A 21,678-nucleotide genomic window follows, 5' to 3' on the forward strand; every position below is an offset into this window, starting at 1 on the left:
ACAGTGCCTGAGTTAACTATCGTGTTGACCTGGCTGTAATGAAAAAGTTTTTTTTTTTTTTTTTTTTTTTGTTTTGTTTTGTTTTTCGAGACAGGGTTTCTCTGTAGTTTTTGGAGCCTGTCCTGGAACTAGCTCTGTAGACCAGGCTGGTCTCGAACTCACAGAGATCCGCCTGCCTCTGCCTCCCGAGTGCTGGGATTAAAGGCGTGCGCCACCACCGCCCGGCTATGAAAAAGTTTTTAAAAATACACTCAAAATAATTTTTTGCTTGTATAACCAACCCTAACCCTTAACACTCATATTCTCAGGACAAGATTTTCTCCCACCCACACCCCATGAATTTCAGTAAGGGAGCTGGTAATCCCCATTACCAGCATAAGCATTTCTTTTGGGGACGGGCAATGCTGGAGGTCACATCCAGGGCCTTGTATATGCTAGGCAATTGCTCTCCTCCCGAGTCACATCCCTACCATTATCTGGGTATTCTAGCAAATGCTCAGCTTGGCCACGCCCCCAAACACTCAACTAGGGAATTCTAAGCAAGTGCTGAACCATGTCCTGGGGCCACTCACACTCATGGGACACTCTAAGTAAATGCTCTTTACTAAGCTACACCCCTCACAGAGGAGTCTACACAAGTCTTACACACCAGTCCAGCTAGGGCAGACTAGAAACTTCAAGCTGTTACCAGTTAGTCTTAATTGAGAGGAAGGTGAGCAAGCTCTGCCCCCTCTACCCCTGCCCCATGAGAGATCAAGTCTTTCTGCCCTCAGCACTTAGCAGATCTTAAGGCTATGGGAACTTTCTTGGCCATTCTTTTGTAACACATCTGATCTTGTCCGGAGACTACAGGATAAGTGAGACTCAGTGTGACTGGTCACCCTTTCGAGAACCAAAACGACTTACCCCCAATCTCAAACTGTAACGAAATACAAGTTTTGGTCCAGCCTCTTCCAATCTTTCAGAAATCTCATTCTTCCATCTTCAAGCACTGGGCCAAATTTACTTAATGAGTGCTTGTGAATCAAGACCATTTTAAAGACCAATTCACTTGGCTAATGACTGTGTAATTTGAAGTTGAGTCAGTTTGTGGAAGGGGGCGTGTCACAACCTACAAGATTTAAAAACAACCCCCCCCCCCCAAAAAAAACAACTCAAAATCACAGCAGACCACAATTCACTGTTCTTTTCCATTTGGGACCATGGCTCAGAGCTGACTAACCTTCATTCTCTCCATTCTGCTATTTAGAATATTAGAGAAAAACATGGGATTGGTGGTATCAACTAGGAAAGAAGCAGACAACAGGAAACTAAGTTCTCATAGTAAGACATTAGTTATTATGTATGGCAAAAGGATTTCCCAAACTTATGCTTGACCTGCAGTATTGGAGATGGCTTACCTTACCTAAAACTTCAAGTTTGTTTTACAAAGTTTTGAAAAGCAAAACAGGTATTTCCAGACATAATAAAAAATCTGAATAGCAAAATAAGTAACTGCTTTAAAATGTACAGTAGTATTTCCATACAAGAGGAAAGCCTAGATCTGTTAGGTACTTTTCCAACAATGCTCATTGTCTCTAATAGTAGCTGAAATAAAAATCTACCCTAACTTCTATAAGTGATCTATTTAGACCATTTAAGTTTGCGTCTCTGGTTCTATATTTCATTCAATTCACAGACCTTTGCTTCCCTAATAGGAAATCCCAACATATTCCTATTTCTGTGGACACAGGCTGGCTGTGAACTTGTGATCTGTCTCAGCCTCCTGAGTGCTGGGATTACAGGCCTGTACCACTATGTCTGCCTCCTTTATGGATATACACGTACATAGTTAAATTTTTTTGATAGGATCTCCTGTGGTTCAGACTGGTCTCAAACTTGCTGACAGAGGATGATCCCGAACCCCTGATCTTCTTGCCTCTATCTCCCAAGTGCTAGGATTATAGGCATTGCCACCACATCCTTTTGATGCAGTGCTGGGGATGGAACCACACCCCCAGGCCTCCCTCATACACACTTGAGAGTTGCTCATAGTGAGTGGGACACAGAAAATGGCTCTTCTGGCAAGCTTGCTGTATTGAGTGCTTCAGCACTGCCACTCCAAGTGACAAAATTAGTCCTCCATGAGGATGGCAAGATGAACCTGATTAAATTCCCTTTTGATAAACAGATCAGCACGACTGTTGGAAACAAAGTTGACAATTCTAGGATGAAAACTTAAATCAATAAATATTCACAGCTATGAATCTTCAAACACTGTCTCCTACGCATAAATGTGCCAGAGAATGGGAGCAAGGAAAGAACCTTGCAGCAGAGTCAAAGTAAATCTTTCAATGCTTCTCAAACTCTGAGATAGCCCTCCACCTCCCCACCAAGACAGAAAGGCATTTCCTGAAAAGTAGCCCTTCCTGTGGACTGAGTCCCCACTCTTCTACGCACAGAGGATTTGTGAGGGAAAACAGGACTGTGGTCACCGGAATCTGGGCAGCCTAGCTGTTCTGTGTACTTCCTATCCTTTGCCGAGCGTTATGTCCTCCTCAAACATTAACACTGGAGCAGTCAGAACCCACCGGTTCCCACTGCAGCTCAGAAGGGCACTTCGCGTTGACCGCCCTCTTCTCACGGATCTCCCTCCCCACAAGCAGCAGCCCGAGTTTTCTCCCCACCCCAATTCTGTGAACTCTTGTTTATAATCACATCAGTTTCTCAATTATTCCAAAACTTCACTTTTTTCCTGTGATGCATTCTGTTCAACAGACTGGACCACGTTTACAAGGAATATAAAGAGTGACAGGAGGGGTGAGGTACGGAACACATCAAGGTGCCCAAGCGAACCATTTCCATAGGAGGTTGTACATGTTTACTACTTCTTTAGCCTTTCCCCACATTTGTTTCCTCTTGTGGATCCTCTGGAGTTAAGACTGAACTCTCTTGGCAGTTTCTGGAACTTACTGCATGAGTGGAACAGATGAAGGGAATTTCATGTCCAAGGCAGTACTATGAAGTTGGCCTCACAGACAGTAAAAGTTTATTTACAGTGTAAGCTTTGCCAAACACCACACTCAGACTAGGTCCCATTCTGGAGTCTATTTCTGATGTATGCTAAGGTGTGGACTGCCCCACATATTCAACAGTCTCCCTACACACATTTACAGTCTCATGTTTATGCCTTTAACATCAAGTGCTTTGCATATCAAGTTGTCTCACACATCTACGCTCAGCCTCGCCTACCAGGCTGAAGTAGAAAGCCCGCAACTTTGACTTTTGTCATGCGGTTAAATTTCACTTAAAAAGTCTTCAAAAAGCCGGGCGGTGGTGGCGCACGCCTTTAATCCCAGCACTCGGGAGGCAGAGGCAGGCAGATCTCTGTGAGTTCGAGACCAGCCTGGTCTACAAGAGCTAGTTCCAGGACAGGCTCCAAAACCACAGAGAAACCCTGTCTCGAAAAACAAAAAACAAAACAAAAAAAAAGTCTTCAGGCCAACTAGCATGCTAATGATTAACTAGTAAGCACTTAAGCCGGAACATCCATCCTGAACACTACAGGTGTCAGCCTTCTGAATCATGACACAGAGATACTGTGTGGAGCATCTAAGATGTTTTGATGACCATCTATAGCCTGCTTTCTAAATAAAACACATCTTCAATTGGCTGCCTCCAGGAGTGCATCTGTGGTAGCTAGCTCTGAAGCCACTCCAGTAACTAATAGTAAGATGTCCCAATAAAATGGGAATGAGGGATGGGGGAGGGGCACAGGTCTGTCTTAATTTAACTTAAAAACAAGACCCTAGATTGATGGTCAAAGTACATCAGCATGTAGTTGTGTATGTCTGTGTATAAGTGGCCAACAGGGAAATGACCAATGTCCTTTCTTGGGCTCAAAACCAGTGTCCGGATGGGCTCCCGGAGTACTGAACCTTTTTTTTTCAGTTGTTTTAGCAGAGTTCTCAAAAAGGCCCACCATCACCATGACTCATTCCTTAGGAAGAACCTTAAAGCATTTCCATCTCTGCCTCACTCCAGAGTGAACCAGTGAACCAGCATGTCTGCTGCTTTTCTGTTGGGTGGACACACTCACAGGCAGCACTGTGCAAACAGTTTAGACACCATCACTGAAGTGTGATTGGTCTAAGAAATAAAGTCAAAGAGGGACTAGATAATGATTGCTTGTAGGATTCTAGTTTGACCTGGAGCTGAGGTCACACAGGCACCAACCTGATGAGACCCACTATTGTGTCTCATGGACTTTCGCTGCTCGTCAGCAAACAACTGGTACAAGATGGTTTTAGTTGTTTCTTGAGGGGAAATCTTAAACCGTATGCAGGGTGTTCACGCCAACAGTCTTCAAGTTTGTCTTTAGCTTATGTTTCTAGGGTTCTGCAGGGATCTCCATACTTTCATGAAAAGAGCAGTTTGTTCAAGTGCCTGACACCTATGTAGTCCAGACTTGGGTCTCCTGTATGTGTTAAGTCTTGATCAAGAGCTTCTGGGAAGCCACCTCCAGAGATCTCAGGAAAGGCTAAAGTCCCCTAACCTTACTTCAGTCTTTCATGAGAGATCAAAACAACGCTGTGTGCTATTAAACACAATGACACAACCAACCACAGCACCATGTGGTGGTGAACTTCTCCGAGCGAGAGGATATCTTCAGCCACTGCCAGCTAGTAACGACAGATGCTTCTGCAAGTTTCTGGTCAAATGTGGAAAAGATGCTCCCTTTAACTTTCCCTTTTTCTGAGAATTAAAAACAAAAACAAATAAAGGAACAATAAAAACAAAAGCCCATCACATATTTTGAAGAATGTTAGTTAAGTTTTGAACAACTCAGCAAGTGCTCAAAAGACGAACCATTCAGCAGTTGACCAAAAATATTTCTGGCCAAGAATAAGAGCTTTGCGTGAAATATGTTACACAAACAAAAACTTTATAGTGTTCATAGTTTTCTTCTGTAAGTGGACAACAAAAGTCATTTTTTTTTGACATTCTGTGGTATTTACTTACTGATCCATGTTTATAGAGTCTCTGCAGACAGCTAAGCAAGCTTTTGCTTTTATTTAGGACAAAAATTACATTGACCCTAGAATAACTTAGAGCATGGTCTACAGCTCTGAAGGTACCATATTTCAGGTACTCACGACTCACAGGCTCTCCCACAACATGACGGTCCTGTTGGAAGTCTGTCATATGGAGTGCCTTGGGTGTGTCAGTACTACATCCAGTGTTGTGCTGTCAGGAATATAACTGTATTTCTTGACAACTGAAGCATCTTTTTTTTGGGGGGGAGGGGTTGATAAAAGCTTCCATACACTGAATGGTGAAGGATTAAAAGATGGCATGTAATCAAGTGTCAACGCGTGGAGAGTGCACTGAGGAGCGCTAGAGTGCTTCAGGGATGTTGAGGAGGGAGAGAAGAATCTTGAATTGTTGCCATTTCAGTAGCACTGACCACGCTGATGATGGCAGAGCCACCCTTTTACAGTCCTTAGAACTACAAAGTGGTGCATATACCCTCTCTTTCAGAGAGACAGAAATCATCTTTGGTTTGATTCTGATCAGCACAGTCCTAGATTTCTATAGCTTTGGCAGGCTACCAGTGATCAGATATACAACTTTCTGGATATATAACTTGCTTGAGCAGCATGTCACAACGTAGTTTTTGTATTAACTGTCTGTCTTCATTGAGAAATATAGGTTGTCCAAGTAGGGTTTGTTGGCAGCAAGTGGCTTCTTAACTTCAGCTGAATACACACAGAGCCGGTCTTGATTCGTATACCCATTACTGGAAAGCTTGGCATTTTACTGTGTGTGCTTTTATCTTGCGTGGAGATATACTGAAGATATACATATGACTAGGTCTCCCTTGCAAGGACTGTAAGAATTATATGCCTACAGACCACCTAAAGGCAGAACACTGTCGATGTAACTCTTAAGGATCCTTAAGTGTGACTTCTCAAACAATTAGATGGTGTTATTACTTTTCCCTTGATGGGCACATATATCTGACATAATTTTAGAAACAAAAGGGGGGAAATGCTTTGATGATCCACTATTGCTTTACACACAGCTTTTCAGGAATGCTCCAAAAGCATCCAGGGAGGCCGGGCTGTACTCCGAGGCTCTCTCTCGGGCATGGATCCTATGGTGCAGTGTGAGGGTTGAGCTCCGCGTGAAGGCCTTCCCACACTTAGTGCACTTGTAGGGCTTTTCTCGAGTGTGAATTCTCCGGTGCAAAATAAGGTATGAGTTTCGGTTGAAAGCTTTTCCACATTCACTACATTCATAGGGCTTCTCCCCTGTGTGGATTCTCTGGTGCTTCGTGAGGTCTGAGCTCTGGCTGAAGGCTTTGCCACATTCGTTACATTCGTAGGGTTTCTCTCCAGAGTGGATGCGCTGATGCAGGATGAGATTTGAGCTATGACTGAAGGCTTTGCCACACTCGTTACATTCATGAGGTTTCTCTCCTGTGTGGATTCGCTGATGTAGGACAAGGTTTGAATTGAGACTGAAGGCTTTGCCACACTCGTTACATTCGTAGGGCTTCTCTCCAGTGTGGATGATTTTATGGCGGATAAGGCTGGAGCTTCTTGTGAAGCATTTCCCACACTCATCACACCTATGCGTCTTTGCCCCCGACGGAAGCTCTTCGGGGGTATTATTAAAGTTTGCACTCAGACTGAAGCTTCTTCCCAGACCTTTGCCCTTCTCCCTTGGGCCCCTCTCTCCTGCATAGGGCTTCTTTTCCTTGGCTGTAGGTGGCCCAGGCTCTTTCTTCTCTTTGCCAGTTTTTTCTTCAGGGTTTCTCTGCTGCCTTTCGACTACTCTGCCCTGCTGTTCACGTTTCTCTCCAAATTCTTTCTGTAATCTTCCTGTTGTCTCCTCATGTGAGGTGGAATCTTCTTTGACTTCAGCCTTTGAGGCTGCCTCATTCCCATTCCTGTTTTCAGAACCTGACATGATAAATAGAAAATACGAATAGCACCATTTTCTTCTGAAGACAGGTGTTAACATGATGACATAATTTCCTAAGAAGCTTCTATATACATGGAGAAATGACTTCATAGCCTTAAAAGTAAAAGTAGAAAAAGGGAAAAATTTACCAACAATGGAATGTAGAGCTGGGATGGAGGTGGAAAATCATAGTGCTGGTAAAGTACACAAAGAAGGCCAGGCATGGCGGTGCACACCCAGCATTCAACTGGCCGAGGCAGGAAAATCACCAGTGACAGACCAGTTTGGGCTACATAGCAAGACCTATCTCAAAATGAAAAAGGAAAAAAAAAAAGAGTGAACAGCTTGTGAAGGGTGTGAATAAGCAAGCATGGCATGGGGAGTGAGCAGAGACAGGGAAGGAAAGGATAAGGAATTGAGAAGCTTCAGAGGTTGTCCTATTAAATGGTCATCTGATAGCCAATTTGAAAGAAAATATTTAGACAGTCACAGCTGGCTGTGGTGGCACATGCCTGTAATCACAGCACTCTGGAGGCAGAGGCAGGCGGATCTCTGTGAGTTTGAGGCCAGTCTGTTCTGTATGGGGCTCCAGGACAGTCAGGGCTACATAGAGATTCTATGTCAGGAAAAAAGAAAAAAAGAAGTCACATTGCAAGCTTAATTTCAGCACCAAAGAAGAAGAGGCAGGCAGACAGATCCCTATGAGTTCCAGCTCGGCCAGAACTAAACAATGAGACCTTGTCTCAAAAAATAGGAAAATAAGAAATAAAGCCAGACTACATTTCCAGCAAATATCTGTAAGTCTTACAAAAAAGAGAACAGGCTGGGTGGTGGCACATGCCTTTAATCCCAGCACTTGGGAGGCAGAGACAGGTGGATCTCTGTGAATTTGAGGCCAGCCTGGTCTATAGATAAATTCCAGGACAGGCTCCAAAGTTACACAGAGAAATTCTGTCTTGAAAACAAAAACAAAACAAAACAAAACAACAACAACAAAACCCCCAAAAAACCCAAAAAGAGAACAGGTAAGGAATTGGTTAGTGGTGTTAGCAGAGGGAAGGCAAAGCAGACATCCCAGTTCTGTCGTACCTTATCATGGCTTAAATCTTCACCAACTGACAGTTGAGACTTATAGGAAAGAAACAATTCCCGAGAATGTAATTAGAAGAACCAGAAAACAAATTTTGCAGTGTAGAGCTAATCTCTGCATTTTAGCAGCCAGCGTATTAAAACACTGAAGTTTAATTTTATTGTACACTACTATATCCCATGTATCACTATTTAAAAAAACCAACAATTATTGTGTGTGTGTGTGGTGTTTTGCCTGCCTGTGTATGTCTATGTACCAAGTGCATGCTTGATGCCTGCAGAGGTCACAAGAGGGTCTTGGATCTCTTGGATCTGGAGTTACAGACAGTTGTGAGCTACCATGTGGGTGCTGGGAACTGAACATGGGTCCTCTGGAAGAGCAGCCAGTGCTCTTCACTGCTGAGTCATGTCTCATGCCCCTAAACAATTCTTAAAAACATTCATTCATTCATTCATTCATTCATTCATTCATTCATTCATTTCGTGTTTAGTGTGTGTGACCCATGATGTATGTGTTGAGGTCAGAATACAACCTGCGAGACTCAGTTCCCTCCTTTCAACATGTGGGCCCTGGGTCTGAACTTAGGTTGCTAGGTTTGGCAGCAAGTGTTGTTTCCCTACTGAACCATCCCACGGACCCCTCGCTTTGCTTTTAAGTGAGGACTCCAAGAGTGTCTGCACCACCCCAGCAGGCTCCTGAAAGCGATGACTAGAGGAGCTGGTAATATCTGATCTCTGACTTACTGATGAAATCACCATAATCACTGAGGCAAGTGCAGAGAAGAGAAAGCTGGCCCACGTCTTCTGAATTCTAAGCGAAGGCCTTGACTAGCTGGGAGTTCCCAAGAGTGCTCCTTTGTTTTCCCTTCAAAGGTTGTAGTAGTGATAGCTTATAAACAAAGACCAGTTCTTAATTTCTATTCAGTATAAAGAACAAGTATCTAAAAACCATCCTTCTCTTCACACCAAACCAGACCTGAGCTTCTCCAGTAAAAGCCCTTTCTCCATGCCCACTTTGCCTTTTCTCCTTCTGCCCACCCGTGGTGGAGATCCTGCTATGAGATTTCCTTTGGGCTTCCAGCAGCACCGCGTCCTAGAGCTTAAGGTCTAGGAGAGGCCCATGCAACAGCTGGCAGTTGCTGGGTCCTTTTATCTATCTGATACCCATTAAATTACTCCATTCCTCTTATCTCCAGCACCAAGAGTTCTTCACAGAAGAGGACCACTGAGTTTGGAGCTGGGGACATGATCCTAAGGGAGGGTCAAATGCAAGGCTAGAGAACCACAATGTGCATGTGGAATAATCTCTACAGGATAGGAAAGGTCAGCTATCCAGGGCGGATGTCTTGGTAAAGTTTAGGAACATGGTAAAAATGCTTGCCGGGTCCCTCTACTGGACAGGGGCAAGCTGAAGCACCAGAGCAGAGAGGATCCTCCCAGGGAACTGAGTGGCTGGGGAGACTGAGAAACTCAGAGCACAGAGTTTATTTTTGATTTCAAAGAGCTGAATTACCTAGAGGTAACAAACCTCAAGGCTCTAGGGAGTTGGAGTAAAACACCTTTGGAACTTAATGAACACAAACGTTATTCCTTACTAACCAACACAGAAGGAAAACAATCTTAGCAGACAGGAATTCTGCATCATTCTTACCCTGGGAAAACACATTCCCCAAATTCTCCTGCCTGCTGTCCCTATTGAGATTCCTCCGAGCCAGGTTCTGACATCCCCATTCCTCCAGGATGAGGGACACGGCCATGTCCTCGATCTTCACCATTGCCTGAAATAACAGGAGATCCCCATGCTCAGCAAATCTGAGGTCAGGGACAGAGCTGATGTCAGGACTAGAGGATACTAGGAGAGAACGCATGGCCAGACTCTGGTGGACTGACACAGACCTGATAGAGGCTTATGAGACATGCTCCAGAAGGGGCAGATACAGGGCCTCAGGAGGGAGGAGGGGCCCATGGCTCACCTGGGAATCTGCGGTCAAGAGTGCAGATGCCATCGCCTGGTCTCTAGGATTCCCCTCATGATGAGGGGCAGGAACGTGGGTGGCAGGGAGAGCTGAGGAGGAGAAAGGGGCTGTGAGTAAAACAGCTCTTCTTTGAGCCTCCCTCAGCAAAGAGCCCTGACATTCTCCTTCTTATACCAGCATATTCACTGTTTGATGTTAGTCACTAAAAAGATAGCCCACAGGATTTGTTGGTAGGAAGCAAGACTTCAGCTCCCCAGAGACCTCTACCCTTAAAACGGAACCACACGGAACTCATGCAAGGGTCCTTAAAATCACCAGGTCCAAACTTTCAAAGGAGAAAATGAAGCCCTGAAGAGGGTAATGACTATGTAACGTCGCTCGGTGTAGAATGGCAGGTCCGGTCCAAAACCCAGCTCCTATCCTCAATTTTAGTAGTAACTTCAAGTTTGGCTTGTGTTTTCTTCCAGCACAAGAACAGCACCAGGGCACTAGACAACCCCCCTTTCTGCCTACACTTGTGAACAACGCAACTTCAAGACCACAGGAGCACTGAGCACGACCGGGGAAGAAGGACCTTCATACTTCTAAGTACATTTCTACCATTCAGACCCTGTCCCCCACCCCTTATCTGGCCACGGTAGCTGTCTGATAGAACACACTCTGTTCAGATGTTAATGAGACATGCAATGTAGGAGGGTACGGTCACCACATAATAGAAGGCAACCATAACATAGCATAGACTATCAACTGTATGCAATGAGTAACAAGAATAAAAAATAAACTGTAATATTAAAATTTCTCATTTCTCCTTCCTTTGTCAAGCCTCGTTACATTTGGACACGTAGCAGGTAGACAGAGGATGGTGCCAGGCGACCTGCAAAGGACCATAAAACAGAGCACTCCATCCTACACTCCTAGTCGATCCCACCTGTGAGGTGACACACAAGAACAAGACACTAACACTTAGGCCTTCGCAGAGCCAGGAAACAGTGGAAGATGAACAAAATAGAGAGGAAACTGAGAACAAATCCTTGTCTCAATTCATTCAAGAACAATTTAGTAAATGCTAACTCTAGCTGCGGTCTCTAAAACCATGTCCCGAGCGACCTGAAGCAACAATCTGATGCTCAGACCCTGAGTGATCTCTCCAGCTGACACCTAACCACACCACTGTGCCTGCAGGCCAGAAAAGAGTATCAGATTCCCTGAAGCAGGAGTTACAGGCAGTTGTGAGTGGCCTGAGACAGGTGAGCACTGGTCCTCTGTAAGGACAGCGAGATCTTTCTGATAGTCTATGCACCTGTTTTATTTTAAACTCTGATAAAAAATATTATCTGCCGGGTGGGTGGTGGTGGCGCACGCCTTTAACCCCAGCACTTGGGAGTCAGAGGCAGGTGGATCTCTGTGAGTTTGGTCTACAGAGCAAGTTCCAGGACAGCCAGAGCTACACACAGAGAAACCCTGTGTCGAAAAACCAAAAAGCAAGCAAACAAACAAAAAACCCAACTCTATTTCCATAAAGTAGGCTGGGGAACCATCCAAATGCAATAGATTTTTATAGAAATCCTAAACTAGCATTGTTCTCATTTCCTCATTCAAAAAAAAAAAATTGTTCCTATTCTCTTCCCTTTGTAAAATTTAAAAGTAACTTTTTATAGAATGTTGTAAAACATCTTATATATTTAGATTAAATAAATAAATAGATGTTTAGCAGCCAGCACTACACTAAAGCATTTTAAAACTGAGGCAGGAGGACTGGGAGTTAGAAGTCAGTCTTGGGCTACATAGCAAGATCTTGTCTCAAAACAAACCATTAAGGCTGGAGATAATAAACCAGGTGTTTTAATGCCCTGCACTCAGAACTCTGCGGGACTTCTGGAGTATACACAGTTCAACACATGATGTAATGCTCACCGAGTACATGATAGTCCACTTACCTCCTTAGTAAACAACATTCAGTCTAAGATCGGCCTGTGAGCTATGTTGTAATAATAATAGGCATAATAACCAAACAAGCATGCTTCTTTATGGAGTTACCTGGGAACACGGAAAGAAGTACTTCCATCTTAGACCATTTATTTGTCCCCCTTCTCCCCACTTTTTTTTTCATTTGTTTGTTTTTCAAGATAGGGTTTCACTGTGTAACGGTCTTGGCTGTCCTGGAACTGGCCTTGAACTCTGTTTGCCTCTACCCCCTGAGTCCTGGGATTGAAGGTGTGAGCCACCACCACCCAGCATTCCCATCTCTTTTTTTTTTTTAAGAGGGGGAGAAGACAAGGTCTCATCCTCTCATTGAGCTGGGCTGACCTCAAACTTGCAGTGTAGTTGAGAATGGCCTTGAAATTCTGAAGTTTCACGTTACAGTGTGCACCATGCCTGCTTTTTTGTTTTGCTTTTGAGTTAGGGTCTCACTAGGTGGCCATGGTGACCTGGAACTCACTATGTATGCAGGGCTGTCCTCAAACTCAGAGAGCCACCTGCTTCTATCTCCAGAAGGCTAGGATTAAAGGAGCGTGCCACCATGCCTGGTTTCATGCAGTACTGGGGAATGGAACACAGTGCCGCATGGATGACAGTCAAGCACTCTACCAACTAAGCCGCACCTCTAACCTGCACATTTACGTCTGTCTCTACACACGAACCCAGCTTCTTACCTCGGGATGGCAGGAGGCGAGGCTTCCGAGATGAATGCTTGAAATGAGGGTGGGTAGCTTCCTGACGGCCAAAGCTTGAGGACTCCTGAACCGGATCCAGAGGCACCATTCCCCTGGCAAGCATCTCAGGCCCATGAACTTGACCCGGGACCTGGGGGAGGAAAACAGTTTCTGGGTAAAACTTCTGGTTGGCCGTGACTCATAATCCTCCTGCTTCAGCATCTCAAGTGCTAGGATTGCATGCATGAAGCACCACGCCTGGTCCGGTAAACTGCTTTTAAGACAGGAATTAGAACACTAAAGGAAGGGCTCTAAGTATGCCAATGGATGCTCGAAGGAGGCAAGCAGAGCACTGTCCCTTGTTTCCTTCTTTCCTCCCATGGTCAGACAGGGAACCCAGAGCTTCACGGATGCCATGCGCATGCTCTAGAACTGAGCTATACTGCCCAGCCATCAGAACTCTTTCAAAGAGCCTAGGGGGCAGGGGAGCAAGGACAGCTGCCCCAAACACTCCCCTCTGAGCCCACTCCTAAGTCTATGCCCTTCTTACACACAACAGGCGCCCTCTTTTCACCTGCTGTCCCGAAATATCAAGCTCCAAGTCTTCCAGAAGAGTCACGGCCTCCTCTCCGCTGTCGGGCCGGTACTCCTGCAGCCAGACTTGCAGTTCTTTGGGTAGGATGGACAGGAACTGTTCCAGCACCAACAGCTCCAGGATCTGCTCCTTGGTGTTGACTTCAGGTCGAAGCCATTGATGACAAAGTTCCTTTAGTCGATTCAGCGCTTCTCGAGGCCCAAAAGTGTTCTGGTAACAGAAGTGCCTGAACCGCTGGCGGAATACCTCTGGGTCGTGTGGGGGCGTCTCCTGCAGGCTGGAGTCCTGCCCCCACATGTGTTCTTCCTCATCTTCTTCTTCCACCTTCACAATAACGATCCCGTCCTTCTCCTGTGCAGCCTGTGGGGACAGACCCGTGGCTTCCCTTGACTCAGCAGTCATCATTCAGACTCGGGGAGCTGCTGGGGTCCAGCAGGGCCAGGGCGCGCTTCTGTCTTAGCGGCACTTTTCTATTGGTCTCTGCACTAGTACTAAAGTTAAAAAAAAAAAAAGTGGTAAGATATGCTTTAAAACTGACCTGGAAGCAGAGGAAAGTGGGTCCCTGGGCTCGAAGGTCTACCAGGCTAGCACTCCTGGGTGAGCTCCAGGCTAGTGGGAGACACTGCCTCAAAGGATTCAAAAGCTGAGGCAGGCACTCATCTTTAATCCCAGCACTCGGGAGGCAGAGGCACGTGGATCTCTGTAAGTTTGAGGCCAGCCTGGTCTACAGAGCTAGTTCTAGGACAGCCAAGATTACACAAAGAAACCTGGTCTTGAAAAAAAAAAAAAAGAAAGAAAGAAACTGAGGCAGATGGCACTGAGGAACACTACCTGTGGTCGTCCTCTGATCCCCATATGTGCCCCCACACACGAGAATGCTTACAAAGTGACCTGTGTCACTAACCCTTCATACAAGGCTACACATCAAGGAGATGTCCTCCAAACATAAAGGAGAAAAGCACCACAGAGCCACATTGGTCTTGGTGTCACTTCTAATATCAAGGTTTGCAAACAGAAGCCTTTAACGGGTGGCCTCTACCTCAGGGTATTTGCCTACTGTCAAAGCAATGTCCTTAGTCCAGTGAGTGCCAAGGGCCAGGCTAAGCATAGTACATGTACGTACATCCCACTTACCCTACCACTGCTCAAGCCTAGCAGACAAAAAACATTAGTATCTGTATGCAGATAATGTAACTGAGGCTCAGAACACTTGATATTCTCAGCAGCAGAGGTGGAGCTAACACTGAAGACAGGGGACTTGCGAATGTACCACTTAGCTACCTTTATTACTTTATGAGGGCTGTGGTGGGCCTAAGGCTGCAGTTTCCACATACAACACAGAAAGCAGGACCACAGCATCTGCATTATAACAGTGTGTCATACTGCACACACATCATACAGCACACATGTGTAATCTTAGCATCTCGGATCATCAGGAGTTCAAAGTCATCCTCGGCCACGTGGCGCCGTCAGAGCTAGTGTAGGGTACCTGAGACCTCTTTGAGAGAGAAAGGGAGAGGGGAGGAGGGGAGAAGGAAAGACAGAGAGAAGGGGAGAGGGAGATGGGGTTTGTAGGAATAGGCAGGTGTAGAAGCCTATAATCTAAGAATTTGAGAGGCAGAGGCAAGAGAATCAGGAACTCAACCTTAGAACAGTTCCAAATAAACCTGGGCAGGAGGCAAATATCTTAAAAACAAAAACCAAACTCTGGGCAGGGTGACACACACCTTTAATCCCAGCACTCAGGAGGCCAAGGCAGGTGGATCTCTGAGTTCATGGTCAGTCTGGTTTATACAGAGAAACCCTGTCTCAGAAAACAAAGAAAAAGAAGTGAGATAAATTAAGTCATATTTCAATCTACAAAGAAGTCACTTGGTCTAAATGGTGAGCTGTCACATGTCACGTTAGGTACCTTACATCCCAAGGGAAGAAACTCTCCTCTCAACTTGCTTGTTCAGCTTAAAAAAAATAATGAATTAGAAAAATGTTTTTTTGGAAACCTCAAGTGCTCCCTGACATTTTAAATCTTCCACCGGAGGGGCTGGGGAAACGGATCTATGGTTCAAGTTCTAATGCCAAGCCTGAGGACACAAGTTTCTTCCCTGGCAGCCACACAATGGAAGAAGAAAAACAATTCCTGTGAGCTGTCTTCTGACCTCCACAAGCACATATCACAAACACCCACCCACACATGCAATAGATGCAAAAAAAAAAAAAAAAAAAAAAAAAAAAGAATTGCAAGTAGGGACGATTAGGTGAGTTGCAATCTCTACCACGTTTGTTGTAACACTATCAGAAATAGTCAATAAATACTAGCTAAATTAATTTAAGAAAATCATGGAAAATGAAAACAGACTTGCCGAGCACGCTGACCGCAATTCTCCCATCTGAACCTACTGGAAGTACTGCTTTCACTTCCACGCCCATCAAAACTAGAGCATCTTGGGGCCAGCAAGATGGCTCAGTAGGTAAAGGCAGCTGCCATTACTCCTAATGACCTGAGTAGACCCCCAGGACTCACATGGACGGAACAGATTCCTGAAAGCTGGTCTCTGATCTCTACTGCGCATACTGACTTGCCTGCACTCAAATAGATAAACATAATCAAAAAAATAAGAGCAGGTGGTGGTGGCACACATCTTTAATTCCAGCACTCAGGAGGCAGAGGCAGATGGATCACTTGAGTTCGAGGTCAGCCTGCTCTACAGAATGACTTCTAGAACAGCCAGGAATATACAGAGAAACCCTATCTGGGGAGAGGAGTGTTAAGAAAACCCAATGAAGCAAAAACAATCAATCAAATTAACGTTTTAGAACCAGACCACCCAACTGTTTCACAACAAGTTAAATCAAGAGCTTTTAAAGTTAAATTAACTTTCATGTTATGCAAGGTTGGGGACCAAGTCCAGGTCCTTATACATGCTAGGAAAGTGTTCTATTACGTTCCCAGCTCAAGTCAGCACTTTTAAACTAGGAAAGCATTTATAATTATATGGCCCTCACTTAAAAATACTATGATTAGATTTGATAAAATAGGACTGTGTACACGTGAATTATTGAAAGTTATGCCCCAGCAATGCTGAAGCATGCATGGGCAGCTCATATATGGCAGTTCTGTTGGACTTGTTCATTTTGGGTTTCACAGTCTAAGTAGATGAGGACGACTGACAAGGTCTCTTCTTCATCATGTACAAACGTAAATTTTTTTCAGTAGTAACATAACATACAAAACATCAAGAACAGACCAGGCATGTAATTTTTTTTGTAGGTAACTGGTCTTAAAGAGTCTTATTTTAACTCAAATATGCACATGCCTCAGTGAGCTATAGGAGGTCAGAGGGCAGCTTGCAAGCCTCCTTCTACCACGTGGGTCTGGAGGACTGAACTCAGGTCCACCAGGCCAGGTGGCAAGCACCTTTACTGGCTAAGCCGTCACACCAGCTCTCGGTGGCTGTTTTGACAATCTCCTTCGCATGCTGTGTTTTCAAGTGTTTCAGTTCAGTGACAATTCCTGTCCGTCCCAATACACACAACACACAAAGGTCAGCAGGTAGTATGTTTAGAACTCTTCTGCTTCTCCCAATTACTGTCTCTGAACCTCTGATACATAGCATTTAGCTTTTGAGGGTCTCCACCTTGAGAACACACTCCACCCCTCTATTCCAGCACTACTGCACTCTTTGTGCGCCCCCTTATTTCTAGTTATATGGATCCAGGCACGGGCCATAGCAACATCTTCACTCTGGCTGTGAACAACTCTCACTCCATTTATTAACTCTGTCAGCCAAAGTTTTACTCACCCAAGATGGCATTGCCTTCTGATTAGTCTACCTTAAACAAGGAGATAGGGACTTGAGCTGCAGACATGGGGAGAACCCTCCCTGATATTTCAGTTCCCCTTCCACCCTCTTCTTGACCCAGTGAGTAGCCCTGGGAGATATTCCACTAGTATCTCACCTGCAGAGTCTTAAATTAACACCTTACCTTCTTTGACTCCTCCCTCCTCCAATGTACTGACTCTTCCAGAACCAGAACAAATTGCTATTGTTATTTTCATTTTTTGAGACAGGGTTTCTCTGTGTAACAGTTCTGTCTGTCTGTCCTGGAACTCACTCTGTAAACCAGGCTGGCTTCAAACTCACAGATAACCCTGCCTCTATCTCCCAAGGGCTGGGATTAAAGGCGTGTGTCAACACTGTCCAACTGAGTGAATTATTTTTAGAGACTGGATTATAGTATGCAGTCCTGGCAGGTTTCCAACTCACTATGTAGCTGAGGATGACCTTTAACTTCTGATCCTCCTGCCTCTACTTCCTGAGTGCTGGGATTACAGGTGTGAGCCATCATACCTGTTTTATGCCGAGCTGGGGATGGAACCCAGGGCTCCATGACAGCTAGGCAAGGACTCTACATACTGCTACATCCACAACACCCCGAGTGACGTTAACTCCTGACTCATACTATTTAATGCCAGCTCAAGTCTGGCTTCTTTGGTTCTCCACTTCTATTTTCTGTCCCACCCCAGTAATTTAACTGCTACTTTATTTTTCCTAAAACTTTACAGTCCCAGTCAGTGGGCTCCACTTTGTTTCCACTTCTCCTTCAAGCCTCTCCTCCCATCAATCTTCCCAGTCCACAAACCCTTCCCCACTCAGCAGAATGACTCTAAAGCCAGCACCTCAATCATGCTCTGCCCAGCTCTCTCCCTTTTCGAATCCCACTTATCTTGCAAACTTAGGCTAAAGAGCCGCTTGTCCATCATTGATGCTCAAGCACATTATAAAAAGAATGCGAGTAACAACCAATATTGGCAGGTGCCAAATAATACACCGAGCACTTCGCTGGACCACATACCAACAGTCTTAAGAGGTAGCTATTTTATCATCTTCTCTGTAATGTGAAAACTGCAGCTTACTGACAGTAAATTACTTACCAAAGCTCTCAGAGCAAGTAAATTCTAGACCAGGACCTGAAGCTAAACCTGTCACATCTCCGGACAAGTTCTTTTTCTAATTTATGTTTTTCTTTTTCCAGCACGAGTGTGGTATGCCTGTGTGTGGAGGCCAGGGGTTGACAGTGGATGTCTTCCTCAGTTTCTGTCCACTTTACTGAGGCAAGGGCTCTCACCTGAAACTAGAGCTGGCTGATTCAGCTAGGTTTAACTGGCCAGCTTGCTTTGGCGATCCTGTCTCCACTTTCTCAAGGTGGGGGTTATAGGTGCATACCCTTCCCCTGGCGTTTGACATGGGTGCTGGGGATCCAAGCTGAGACCCTCATGCTTGTGCAGCAAGCACTTCACCAACAGAGCCGTCTCCCCAGCCCCACGTATCAATATCATTATTAGAGTTGTAGTGCTGAGGATCAAACGCAGGCCGGGTGCAGGCTAAGCAAGTGCTAAAACCCCTGCCCAGACACTCTTTTAAGATACATGCATGACAGGAGGATCAAAAGTTCAAGATCTGCTTGGATTACAAAGTGAGTTCGAGGCCAGCCTGGACAATTTAGTGAGCCCCTGTCACAAATGAAGATATGAGCAGGTGTAACCACAACACTTGGGGAAACAGAAGAGGAAGATGAGGAGCTCAATGACATCCTGGGCTACACGAGACATCGTAAAAAAAAAAAATTACATACAAACCACAAAACAGCACCAAAACAAACACAAAATAATAATTATAAAAAAGGGGTGTACTGGCATAGCACATGAAGCCTAAGGCCCTGGGCTGAGTCAAACAATACCCGATTGAATTTACCATGTTATTAGTTTTTTGTGTTCACTTTCCACTCCATGTTTCTTCAAATTAAACAAATTAACTTATGAAACTGAGAAAAGTTTTCAGCACTTAGCAGGCACTGGGGCAGGTTTACTTTTTAAAAGTGAACTTAAGGGCTGGGTGACGTAGCTCCATGGCAGTGCGCTTGCCTAGCATACATAAGGCCCTAGGTTCAACCTCAGTAGAGCAACAAGCAGGTGTAGCGGAGCATGTCTGTATTCCCAGCACTTCAGAGGGGGAGGCAGGGCAATCTAGAGTGCAGGGCCAGCCTTGCCTACAGAATGAATCTGGGGCTAGACAGGGCTACTTGAGAACTGGTCAGAAAACAAAAATATTTAAAAAGCAAATCCAAGAGATTTAATCATACATTGTAATTTTCAGTCTGCCTAAAAGATTAGCAGTGGAAGAAATACCCTAACAGTGAAGGGAGTGTGGGCTGGAACAAATGAATTATATCCCCTGCAAATAAGATGTCACACACCCATTAAGTGAGTGACTAACCTCTCTGGTTTCCAGTATTCTTATCAGCAATGAGGGTAGGGACAGAGGGGAGAAGCAGAAAACTACCTTTGGGGTTCCTCTGAGAAACATATTCTGACATTATCAACTCCTTCAGAAAAGATCACAACCCAGCAACCAGACGTCACCAAAGGAAAAAAACAAATGACTTTCTAATGAGAAAAAACTCGGGCTCCAAGTTCAGTTTATTTCAATGCTTGTTTTCTTAAAGCCCAGTATTTCTTCCATGGCACAGTCTTGCGAGTTTAAATAAACGATTTTCTAGTTTTTAATATGAAAAAGCTGTTCTTAAGAGATAGCTGGTAGCCTGGTGTGGTGACAAGTGCGGAGGCAGTGGCTGGAATTCCAAGGTCAGCCAGGAGTAGAGAGACCCTATTATTATTTTTTTTTTAAAGGATACTTAGAGAATATTGATACCATGCCGAAAGAAAAACTAAGATTTAAGATTTAGTATACTGGCCTGGTTGTATTTAAATACTGCATAAACCATTTGAAAAACTTTCAAATGGAGAGATTAAGTAGAGAATAACAAAAGATAACATCTTTAGTAGTAGACGTCTCTGTGATTCAAGGAAGGAGAAACTGAATAATAAGGATCTGTGTATGTGCAGTAATCCGAGAACACACACCTGAAGAAGCCACCTGGATCAATCTTCACCATAGGTCCCTTGTAATAAAGCTCTTTTCCCACATTTGGCTGGCTTTTCTAGTAACTTCACTTGAGTAACTTGTGGTTACAATGAATTCTTCACAATTCAACAAGTATTTATTGACTGCCTCCAATCCGCCTAGCACTGCCCTGTACAATAAATGCTTTCTTTGGTCCCGGGCCATGGAACAGACACTCTCTTTAATCAAAGTGTGTGTGTGTGTGTGTGTGTGTGTGTGTAAGGAAGAGAGGGGAAGGAAGGGGAGTGTCAGGTTAAACGGTTTGATCTTTATTTTTCAGTTACATTTGACCAACTTCACTCATTTCAAATTTGGAAGAGCTTTTTAGAGTAGAGGTAGCTAATTTTACGGATAATAAAACTGACAGTTGGCAAAGGTCTTGTCTCATTCAAGGTCATTAAGCTAATCAATCTCCTACTCCCCAGCGTGATTCCCAGATACCCTTCACAACTCACCCACTCCAATCAAGCAAGGTGAACTAAAAAACTATTTTCTAGACAGCACATTTAAAAAGCTTAACCCAGCAAGGGTTTTTGAAGCATTCCATAAAATCGAGAGCCGGTTGTTAATCTCTATTAGGTCTTTAACCACTGTCAAGCTTCTAGCTCAGTGCTGGGAGGTGGAGAGACAGAAAAGCAGGTGTTCTGGAAACATCGGCGGAATCTCAAAACGTGTGCAGAGCTCAAGGTCTTCCGCAGCGTTGATCTACCTCAATATTCTCAAGGGCCCGGGACCGGGGAGTGAAGGACAGCAATAAAACGAAAATCACACCAACACTTTTTCCCTGCAATCACAGCAAATGGCGACGGAGGGAGTGGGGAAAGAATCCAGACACAGGGATCACGTCCACTCGTGATCTCGTCCTCAGAAACGTCACACGAAGATGATGACACGAAACGGTTCCCCACTGACCCCAGGGATTCCAGCACCCCGGAATCCGGCAGGGCTCCTTTCCAAGCCCCCCGGGTGGTCACACGGCCCACCCTCGCGGCCCGCCCGTCCTCGCGAGAGTCCGCCATGAGACTCACCGTGAGTCTCCGGAGTGGCCTGGGGACACCGAGCAACCAAGCACGGCTGACTCCCGGGCTCAACCCGGTCGAAGGGCACCGCACACCAACCTAGGCCCTCCCAACGCCTCGCCACAGACACAATGAGTCACAAAGACCGGAAGTAGGCCAGCGCCTCATCTTCCGGGACCCCATCGCGCTTCCTGGTCTTCTCTAGGAACGCGGGAGGACTCTGCATCTCGGTTTTCGAATCTCCTGCCCTGGGGTCCCCCCCACCCCCACCTCCCCACCCCCACCCCCACCTCCCCACCCCCACCCCACCCTCAGGTCCTGATTGTCTTCAATTCCGGAGGGGACAGATGGAGATGATGGAGTGACCTGTTCAGGTTTTGTTTTTGTTTTTCTGTTGTTTGTCTTCAGCTCTATATTTGTTACTTTCTCCCCGTC

The 21,678-nt window shown here is 45.1% G+C and overlaps 1 protein-coding gene across 5 annotated transcripts in view; it reads right to left on the reverse strand.

Annotated features, from left to right (window-relative positions):
* The window catches only part of Zkscan1 (zinc finger with KRAB and SCAN domains 1), a 40,737-nt gene extending 19,275 nt beyond the window's left edge, over positions 1–21,462 (reverse strand). Inside the window, exons 1-7 of one of the 5 annotated variants that reach the window (XM_057763520.1) lie at positions 21,253–21,462; positions 14,990–15,066; positions 13,242–13,753; positions 12,668–12,818; positions 10,011–10,102; positions 9,689–9,815; positions 119–6,947 (exon numbers count right to left, since the gene is read on the reverse strand). In XM_057763520.1, coding sequence (XP_057619503.1) covers positions 6,055–6,947; positions 9,689–9,815; positions 10,011–10,102; positions 12,668–12,818; positions 13,242–13,667 — 1,689 coding nt within the window. In that variant the 5' untranslated portion in view covers positions 13,668–13,753; positions 14,990–15,066; positions 21,253–21,462 and the 3' untranslated portion in view covers positions 119–6,054. Of the gene's footprint in view, positions 1–118; positions 6,948–9,688; positions 9,816–10,010; positions 10,103–12,667; positions 12,819–13,241; positions 13,754–14,989; positions 15,067–20,184; positions 21,233–21,252 lie in introns of those variants that run through there. The other 4 variants (XM_057763518.1, XM_057763525.1, XM_057763517.1 and 1 more) reach the window with 4 other exon arrangements.
* Positions 21,463–21,678: the final 216 nt, after the last annotated feature.

Source organism: Chionomys nivalis, chromosome 3 (assembly GCF_950005125.1).
Source record: "Chionomys nivalis chromosome 3, mChiNiv1.1, whole genome shotgun sequence".
NCBI lineage: Eukaryota > Metazoa > Chordata > Mammalia > Rodentia > Cricetidae > Chionomys > Chionomys nivalis.